Below are 10,018 nucleotides of genomic sequence, written 5' to 3'. Positions count from 1 at the left end.
CGATCACAGGAAAAAGTACCGTTCGTACACAACGGTGCCGGTACAGTACTTCATAGTATTGTGTTTACACTACCACCGTATCGCTGGGAAAGCCACCCGAAGGTCAGAGGTCAATGTCCGACTGCTCCGCAGTCCCGGCGGCCCGGTCAGCTGCTGTGAGAAGTTTAGATTTGCTCCCACAATCCTTTGCTGGAAGGAGGGAGTGGCGAGGTCAGTTTAAAAAAAAAAAAAAAAAAAAAAAAATCCGGCTACTGGAGTGTCAGTGAGGACGAGAGTTGGATCCCAGAGCTGCTGCTGTGACGGAGGTGCAGGCGAGGCGGCCGTTAACTGTCTCTGCAGACGCTGCCTGGGCAGGAGTGGAGAAGATGGTGAGATGAGAAACACATTTGAACGTGGAGCTGACGCAGTAAATCAACTGCTAGATTAGAGAGTCAACGGGAAATTTATCAGCAACAGTTTTGATTTTTTTTTTAACCTTTATTGGAAAGTTGATCGAAGCAGACGGGAAACGAGGAGAGAAAAGGAACCATTTATTGTTTTCGTTTGTTTTTTTTTGAGCAATAATGCAAAGAATTTCCTGGTCCCAGCTTCTCAAATGTACATATTTTCTATTTAGTCTTTTATGATATGAAACTAAATATCAGGGATTAAACCTGCTCTGATAATATCTAACATTTTATGGAAATATTACTAAATCAAGAAAAAAGAAATTAGTTGACACTGAAAATAACCCAATTTTAATCTGAATAAGACTTTTACCTGCTTAAATTAAGAAGAAAGAAATCGTAAGGCTCAGATTCAGCACGTATTATGTTACAGAGGAGAGTCTACCGCAGAAGCACGAGCTCACAACTGTTGTATAATTTTATACAAAGTTAAAATTCTGTTTTAAAATCTATTCAGAAGCCATCATGAAGCTTCAGTCCGTAACGTGTGCCGTTACCCAAATACTGCAAATACTTGACGGATTCATCTGAAAAAAAATTGTTGGTTTTGTTATAAAAAAGATTTAGTGTTATATAAAACGCTGTTAGTGTAAAAATATAAAACGCTGCCACTGTATTTGAGGATCCCTCCTCAATGGTATTCTGAGGTGAATTTATTCAAGTACTATACTGAAGCACGACTTTGCGGCTCTTTTGATCTCTACTTCTATTCCACTATATTTCAGAGAAATATTCTACTTTTTAGTAGAGTCACATTTTCACATTTCAGATTAAGATTTTAAAACAAAACACATGCGTCATAAAATATAGAACAAATTGTAGATTAAAGTACCCAACTGTGTATGAAAGTTTAAATTAGCTCCACCTCAACCAACTACAACACTGAGCACCGCTCATGTATTAATACATCAGTAATAATGATACAGTAATATCATAATATAACACTGATGGGCCACTGTGCATAATGAGTACTTTTACTTTTGATACTTCCAGTGCATTGTGTTGCTAATATTTCTGTACTTTTACTTGCGTATTAATTTTGCTTCATGTCATTAAGTAAATGGTTTGAATACTTCTTCCACCACTGTATGAATATTGATAAAATATTAACGATGAGTAGCTTCAAAACAAAAACAAAAAACCTGACAGTGGCTTGTAAACATCTGTATCTGTCAGTCATCAGACGACACAGCTGTGTAACCGTGTGTGTGTGTGTGTGTGTGAACTCACTGAGGATGCTGCGTTTGCACAGAGGACAGGTGTGTTGCAGAAGCAGCCAGGGGTCCACACAGTCTCTGTGGTACTCGTGAAGACAGGGCAGCACGCGCAGACACTGAGAACAACGACGACACGTCAACAACACAAGATGATCTCGACAGTGCAGATCACACCACACGTTCACAATTCACGGTCATCCTACGGAGCAGCTCACAGAAACTAAACTCCTGGGTTTCATTAATGATGAGAAAACGTTGGGGGCATCTGAAGTCGGCAGAGCGATATCTGCTATTAAAGAGGTGCTGCTCATGTTTATCTCCAGGCAAAGTAAAGCAGGTAGTGTGTCTGGACACATCTGGACTTCGGCCCTGCCAAAAAAAAAAAAAGATTTGCAGAAGCTCCAGCTCAGAATCGAGCGTCCCGTCTCGTCCTAAAGCGTCCACTTAGACGGCAGGTTGAGGAAATGCATGCCGGTCTGGGTCTGTCACCCTCTTCTGGGGTGGGTGTGTGTGTGTTTGTGTGTGTGTGTAAGTCACAAAGAGCCAAATTGTCTTTTCTCCGGAAAAATCTTTAGTAGGAATAAACACCGTCACGGAACGACACAAGTGGCGGTGGGCGAAGTAACGTTTTAAGGAAAACTGCCCATGGCAGCATTTCACTGGAATCATTTACCATCATTTATTTTTACGATCCCTAAATAAGACTGCTTTTAAAAAACAGCTAAAAGGAGGCATAAATAGACTCAAGACTACAATGGGAAGTGTATTGTTCCCCATTGATTTGGAGACTGGCCAGTTATGGACATTAGTGCAGTACGTCTGCTGCTGTGCTGCTGATTATAATAACAAACTTGTACCTTGCTTTATTTCATGACCTGTTTCATATGTAAGTGAATGTATTTATATATGTTCATGCACATGCATGTGATCTTATTTTCATTTGCCTCTAACTTATGTAATTTATAGGATTTCGTGAATTGGTTGTAGATATTTTATTTACCCTGCAAAGAGTAGCCGTTACTGGTGATCTGGATGAATAAAATACATAAAGCACTTCAGAGTCAACTGTCCTGCACATAGTCTTTTACATGCATCTGTAATTTAATCTGCATCCATTTAACAAAATGCAGAGGCTGAATATAAAAGTGTGGGTATGTTGGCACTGACGCCGTCGCCACTTCTGCTCGAACTCAACCAGGGAGTCAAAGTGTTGATGGCTGGATCAGGCCGCGTTACGAGTGTCGACTGACCTGGTTGTTGTTGAACGGCTCCAGACAGACGGCGCAGTTGTCCGTCTCCACCGGCTGGGACGGGTCGCACCAGGGTTTGGGCTGACGGTACGTTTTGGTCTTCAGAGACGACATTCTCTTCAGAACGTCCTGTTTGGGAAGGAGCTGAGGAACACAAGGCAGCAGAACATCACAGACCGTCTCACTGAACGTCTGAGGCTCAGTGGGCCGTTTTTTCATTCTGCCGTCCTTCCCCAGTGTGTGTGTGTGTGTGTGTGTGTGTGTGTGTGTGTGTGTGGACACGGTAACTTCACACCAACACAAGTTTTCCTGACAGAAGATATGATGTGGTTGGGTATGTGCAACACTGGAGGGAACATACTTTAGGAAACTTGACGGATAGTTCAAATCTTACAGCCCTTACCCATAATATCAAAACCTTTCGAAGAATAGTGAGAACACCTGCCGATGAATGCACTGCACCGTGTTGGAGAGATAAAAAGACAAAAAATATTTCCACGCTAATGCTTCAGGAAATTGTATTTGTAGCATTATGCCTCTAGTAAGTAATATTTAGTGCAAAATAAATGAACGGTTTTATGGAAAAAAAGAAAAAAAAAAAAAAAGAGCAGCATAACGTTAATATTTTTTTCCCAAACCAGTCAAACATACTGACAGTAAAACAGCGGTAAGTGCCAAGTGTCACTATCAGTTCTAATTAAAGTAGCAATACCACAATGTAGAAAGATTCAGTCACATGTAAAAGTCATGTATTCAAAATTTTATCTAACTGCAAAGGTATTAGTATCAAAATATACTTAGAGTACCAAAAGGAAAGAACTCGGTTTGCAGAACGGCCCATTTCAGAACAGCCTGTGTTGAATTACTGAATTATGATTATTGATGCCTTAATGCTGGTTTAGAGGGGAGCTGGTTTTAACTACCTTATACACTGCTGGGTAGCTTGTGAATTTCCCCCCAGGGATCCTTTAGGTCTCCTGACCTCTACTACGACATCGTGACTCATTTGCTGATATTATTTTTATTATTAATCTACATTTTCAAAGTAACCAAAGTATCAAGTATCAAATGAATGCAGCGAAGCAACAAGTGCAATATTCGCCTCCGAAAGTAACTCGAGGTGAAACAAGGAAACTGCCTGCGATAGCGTCGGCGGTAAAGACGAGAGTTTACCTCCAAGTTGTCGTTCAACTGGTGGTCCTGGTACTGCCAGCGAGCCTGGACGATGACCCCGGTGCTGAGGATCAGAGCCACCAGGAGGACGGTGTCCCACAACTGCTGCAGATACTTCTGCGGACGCGGAGAGAGAAGAGCAGCGGGCGCTCTATCATCTGGCTCCTCTGCAGTTCATCTAAATGCCACTGTGTTTATCAGTCTGTCACACACCACAGCTCAGAAAAGGCTTCCGTTAAAAGGGGGGGGGGGTGCAAATGAGCTTCTGATTATGCTCCACACGTGCTCTTCACTTTAAAAGTTAAAAAAAAAAAAGGTTTAACATTAAGATTTAAAGCTTGGTTTTTGCCAAGCTACTTTTCCTAAATACGAGCTCTACCATAATAACCAAAATAAGCACGGAATTAAAAAAAAAAGGGACGAGTTGATTTCATTGTTGACCTTGGAAACAGTAGTTTGACGAAATCGTTCAGACTCAAGGCCTGTCTGCCAGCCTCCTCCGGACCGGATCAACCACATCTCGTAGTCTTACTCAGTGCAAGACAAGTTCTCCACGATGAGATGTGGCTGAAAGCTCAGGAAAAAAAAAAAATACCGTGTAGATCTTGAGTTTTGTCCAAAAAGGTATATATATAAAAATGGTTTTCTTAAAAAGGTGCAGCAGATGAAAGTTGAGGATCAACATTCATTCAGGGGGGGGGATAAAGGGAAATTCTGCACTGCTGGATGTGAAAGAGGGGAAGTGAAATGTTCAGAGATCTACGCGACCATTGTGTCGAACTTCGGTTTGGATAGTTGGACTCTACTCTGCCGATCAGGAAATGAAACCACTGAACGTAACAATTGTACCTTTCCTAAAGAAAATACTGAAACTACCGACCTGAATTTTTTTTGACTGCATCTACTCAAATGCCTTTTGTGATGACACGTCTGATTGGCCGCCTTTATTCACCGTCTTTAAATGTGGGACACATTTTGTTTTACCTCGATAGAACTTGTGAAAATGAACTTGAATGATTTCTTTTTATTTTTGCGTGTGTCATATGTCAGAAGTGAAGTTTTGTATTTTGTGATGCATTTTTTCTGTTCTTATATGCGTGTGTGGCTTGAGGTTGTTTCACTCCTTTCGTCCTCCGTCAGACTCACGATCATGACGCACAATTAAAGGGGGCGGTGGGGAAATAAATGAATAAATGAATGAATAAATAAATAAAATGGATGCCTTTTTTGCCAGAATGTTTTCATCTCAACCTCAAAAAACTCCCAGAACAAAAGGCTTCACACAACTTTTTTTTTTTCCACACAGACTTGTAAAACTGACTCTGATACAGCAGCTTTAAAATAAAAAAATGTTGCTAAGGAAATGTTGCTATTCTGCTCCCCCCACCTGGACCTGAGAGTTGGTCTCTCCCGTGCAGATGACCCCCTGCCACTCTCCGTAGCGCCCGCCTCTGGACCGGCCACAGCTGGACCACAGCGTGAGCGTGGCTCCCTGCCCGGACACACAGCAGCATGTGCTCACTTTCAGCTCAGCCTGTCATCTGTTCACTCACCACTGGAGGGTGCTAACGACCGAAAATCACACTGTCAGCGGGTTGTTAAGGGGGGTCTCACCAGGTTGTCCTGCAGGACCGTCCTGTACGTGACTTTCGCTGTCGCCTGAAGGCCCCTGTGAAGCGACCAACGGACATTTAGTGCCAGTAACAAACAAAAAAATGCTCCATCACCACATTTACATTAGATGCTGACTAGAAACTGATTGGTTAAGATTAAAACCTAAACTGAGTTTCCAGGATTTGTTTTATCGCGGGGTCCGTGTACGGAAATAAAGGACGTGTGGTTGTATGCAGGGAACATACGATTAGCTCCACAAGATAAAAAGAAAAATGGATGGAATTGCTTTTTGTTTTTTCCCCCCCACACTGATGAATCGATTCACCGAGTTTATTCGCTGTAACGTCAACGCCTTTTTGGCGTCTCTCTAAACTCGTGGGGTTCTTTAATGACCGCTTCGTGTCTGCATCACACTCTGGTACTTTTTTTTGGGGCCACGTGCAAAATACTAAAAACACCTGGCTAAGGTGTGTACAGGCCTCAGCCACTTGAAGGGTTAATCAACAATCCTAATATATTCGTATATATGTAATATATATATCGACTTGTGATTTCTCTGATTTAACATTAATTAGACCACGAATGTGGCTGTGTATTTACACCTGTACCTTTAATAATCGACCTAGTTTCATTTGTTTTGAAGAAATTAGGAAAACACCTGTGATTAAAACAGTCTTAACAGAAACAGTCCTTCACAAACTTTACCATCACACGACATTAAAACTACAGTCAATTATTCATTTAAAGCCAGAAACGTCTGATCAAACAATACACAAGATTTTCAGAACTTAATATTAGACACAGTAGAGACGACATTGTTTAATCTGGTGCATTTCTTCCAACAGCATCACAATCATTCAGACTTAGCAAGTACACGTGACGTGTTATAAGGTATATCAACTGGATTTTGTTGTTTTTAAAATCAGTGATATAGGGGGGACCACAGCTGTTTGTTGGCAGAGATGATGACGCGTTCTGTACCTGAGCAGAGCTCCAATCAGCTTAGTGACATTTTCAGACGTCTGGATCACGACGATGGGCTTGGACAGCAGCACCTGGGACAGGTCCATCTGCAACAGAGGGAGGGCAGGTTTTTTTTTCCTAGGTTAGAGGCACGGGCCGGACAAACACCACCCGTCTTCAGGCCTGGACCCCAGCTCTCTGTCATTAAAAAACAACTACAGGTTCTAACTGAAAATATTCTAAATCTTTTGTGATGAATAAAAGCTGCATCTTCACGTGACGACTTGCACCTGCACGGCTAATACACCAACTGGCACACACAGAAATAATCAACCGTGAGAACACCCCAGGCTTTCTGCTGTTGCCATGGAAAAAGATGGAGCAATAAGATCCCTGCTCGCCCTCCCGTTCAGTGTCTGAGCTTTTACCTCGCTGACGGTGTTCTGATTGAGGGCCAGGATGATCAGCGCTGAGGCTCCGAGGACCAAGGCTCGCTTCATCTTGAAACAGAGATGAGAGAACGTCACATTGCGGGGCATTGGCCGCTGGCGTAGGCTGGCTGCTGCGATTTGAGGCAAAGCTGGACCTTGAAACGCCGGAAGGTGGGCGTTAACACGGTGCGAGCTCGGCTTGGGCCAGTGGAGATCCTCATAAATCAAATGAGAGCTTGAAACAATGCACACGCGACTGAATGAATCACAGCGTGGCCTCAGAAAATCCCTCATAGATTTGAACTCGTTTTAATGCTACAACCAAACCAGATCAGTCTCCACTCTGCAGCCTTTTAACTCCGGGTGATGAAACTATTATTTTAGGACGCTCATACTCAATAAAAAAAAAAAAAATCTAAACTAATAACAACAACACAGTTTTGTTTTTGTTCTTCCCAATTTCCAATATTGGTGGACTGGGATACGATTCTGAAAACGGATTGGTTTTCATATTTATATTTATGATGCTGTGTACGGTTTTTAGATGGATGCATTTCACCGTTTCACTAAGGACCTCGAGTTGTACGCACAGGTGTGCCCCCCCCCGGGCAAACTACGTGTCTCGCCGATGTATTAAAGTGAAGGGAAGCGAACGCGGCCCCTGCAGCAAACGGAGAGTAAAAACGAGGCCTCTCCCAAGACACTGCTACTTTTTATTTCATGACTTAAAAGAATAACATGAAAACAAAACGTTTGGGCAGCCTGGTAGGTCAGTACTTATCAAGCCCCTCCGTTGGCGGATACCCAAACTTGCAAACACTATCTGTAGCAGCTGCGAGTCTTTCTGTTCTTGACCCGCTCCTCCCGCAGACAGCGTCAAGTTCCGAGCTCTGCTCTCGGGCCGCCTTGGCGCACACACGGCACGGCACGGCACGGCACGGCACGCTGAAGATCTGCTGATTTTCAGGGATGTTCAGGCCGGGGGACTGCCAGGGACCCTTCCAAAAGCTTCGGCCTGTGCGTCTGGAAGTGGTCCACGGTGGATTCCGAGGTCTGCGTTGGGTCGACATGGCCCAACTTGTTTTCAGTTTCGCTTTCTGGACCGACTGAGGCGGACGGTTTCTTTTTATTTCATGACTGTCAGGTCATTAACACGTGAAGAAAGGCTCATTTTTGATGCCTGTTTGCTGCGGGAGTTGTTTTTTCTTCTTTAACTTAAAAAAAAATAATAAAAATTTAAAATCTATAGAATGTGTGATTTGCCTGGGGGGGCGGCCGGGCTTGAGGTAGGAAGTAAAAACGGCAGTGGACGCAGGCGACGCATCGCGAAACAACTCCCGGTCGCGCAGTCCCCGCACTCACTTTGTTGACCACGGCGTCGGCGAAGGACTCCTGGTTCCCCGTGGAGGAGGCTTTGCTGTCGTCCATCTCCACGGGCACCACCCCGATCCACGGCTCCTGCTCTGTGGCCTGCGTCGCCTCATCTCGAACCTGAGGACAGGGGGAGAAAAAAGAAAAAAAGGGCACACGTTTTCCGGTGCAGGGCTGGAAATCCCGCTACCGGCAGATGTAACCTGCCTTCAAAAGGCCGCGGCCATGCAACTCGAAGCCTCCAGGCAGATGTGCTGGACGAGCTGCCTTGCTCAGGGGCCGTCTCCGGTGACCGTTTTGGGGGAGGCGAGACTTGCGCTTGAGGGCTGCACGAAACTCTTATTTTCCATTAATCGATTAATCTACCAATTATTTCCTCAATTCCTTGAGAGGTCATTTGGTCTACGAACCGTCAGGAAACAATCTCCTAGAGCACAAGTTGACGCCGTTAAATGGCTTGTTTTGTCTGGACGACAGTCCAAAACCCAAAACAACGGAAGATGCAGAAGAGCGGCAAATTTTGGGGCATTTCTGCTCGAAAAACGGCTTAAAACGACTCATCTCTTATCAAAATAGTTGGCAATTCGTTTCATTTCGCTCGACTAACCGATTAGTTGACTAATCGCTGCAGCTCTGTTGTAATTTTTTTCCGCTTTTCCCACATTCGTGACCTTCATTTGTTCACTCCATTCAATCAGACGGGAGCTCAGGCCTCTGTATGGCCCGGATCTTCTCTTTCAGACAGACGGAAATCTACCGGGACGTTTGCACAGGTTTTCCCAAAATGTTTTGACAGGAGCGTGTGCATTTATATTTCACCCGTTAATTGTTCATTTCATTCGAGGTTAAAGTTTTATCATGTTGCTGAATACTTTGGGTTCATTGGGAAAATAGACGCCATCACTTTCGGCTCCGGGAAGTTATTTAAGTCACGTTTTTACACTAAATGATTCATCTATTGATGAGAAAATAACTGTCAATGACAACAATCGTTAGTTGCAGCCATTGGGCACTCTATTGCAATCAATATCTATCAATTGTCACCCATTTTTACCATGTTATTGAAGATCCACAACAACAACCCTCAAGCACTGAGCAAAGAACAACCTCGTCTATCCGGCTCACCAGGACCAGCTCTCCCTCGAGCTCTTCCCGGTCCTCGGAGCTCCTGCTGCCCCCGCCGGACTCCACCACGTCCCCCTGGAGCAGAGCGCTGACACCGGGCTGCTGCTCGAGGACAACCTCCACCACAGCGACCCGCTCCGCCGCCACCGGCAGCCCCTGCCACCGCAGCAGGAGGAGCGGCAGCGTCACCCAGAGACGGCGCCAGCAGCAGCGCGCCGGGGCCATGGTCCGAGCGACGACCGAGGGAGATACGCGGCTGACAACTATGAGAAATACGCAAACCCAATCAACCGTCGGCCGTCATTTTTTTTTTTTTTTTGGAAAAGCTGCTCGCGTTTTTCCGCTCGCCAGGTACCCAGCTCCCTCGAAGAATGTCAACAAGCCGAGGCAACTTCCGGGTCCGACCGGAAGACGCGGGAGGATTACCA

At 44.5% G+C, this 10,018-nt stretch overlaps 1 protein-coding gene across 3 annotated transcripts; it reads right to left on the bottom strand.

Moving 5' to 3' along the window:
* Positions 1-243: 243 nt before the first annotated feature.
* rnf215 (ring finger protein 215) lies at positions 244-10,001 on the bottom strand. 3 transcript variants are annotated; one of them, XM_040154256.1, is made up of 10 exons: positions 9,591-9,998; positions 8,457-8,585; positions 7,092-7,163; positions 6,682-6,770; positions 5,701-5,755; positions 5,474-5,578; positions 4,087-4,203; positions 2,914-3,057; positions 1,677-1,779; positions 244-342 (listed from the first exon to the last, which is right to left on the bottom strand). In XM_040154256.1, exons 1-10 carry the CDS (start codon positions 9,813-9,815, stop codon positions 260-262), a joined length of 1,122 nt encoding a protein of 373 aa, XP_040010190.1. In that variant the 5' UTR covers positions 9,816-9,998; the 3' UTR covers positions 244-259. The 3 variants fall into 3 exon arrangements, with proteins under 3 accessions (XP_040010190.1, XP_040010192.1, XP_040010191.1); XM_040154257.1 differs by having other exon boundaries at positions 250-346; positions 9,591-9,996; XM_040154258.1 differs by lacking the exon at positions 5,474-5,578 and having other exon boundaries at positions 9,591-10,001.
* Between the last annotated feature and the right edge of the window lie 17 nt (positions 10,002-10,018).

The sequence above is a fragment of the Xiphias gladius genome, chromosome 19 (genome assembly GCF_016859285.1).
Source record: "Xiphias gladius isolate SHS-SW01 ecotype Sanya breed wild chromosome 19, ASM1685928v1, whole genome shotgun sequence".
Lineage (NCBI taxonomy): Eukaryota > Metazoa > Chordata > Actinopteri > Istiophoriformes > Xiphiidae > Xiphias > Xiphias gladius.
Note: the sequence above shows the minus strand (reverse complement) of the source record. Positions and strands in the feature narration are given on the sequence as shown.

Bases quoted from the DNA above. Each gene is read 5' to 3' on its own strand.
- rnf215 (XM_040154256.1), bottom strand. From the start codon at position 9,815: ATGGCCCCGGCGCGCTGCTGCTGGCGCCGTCTCTGGGTGACGCTGCCG. The intron at 8,586-9,590 runs GTGAGCCGGATA...CCCTGTCCTCAG, and splicing joins TCGAGGGAGAGCTGGTCCTG to GTTCGAGATGAGGCGACGCA. The intron at 5,756-6,681 runs GTACAGAACGCG...GTCGCTTCACAG, and splicing joins CTGATTGGAGCTCTGCTCAG to GGGCCTTCAGGCGACAGCGA.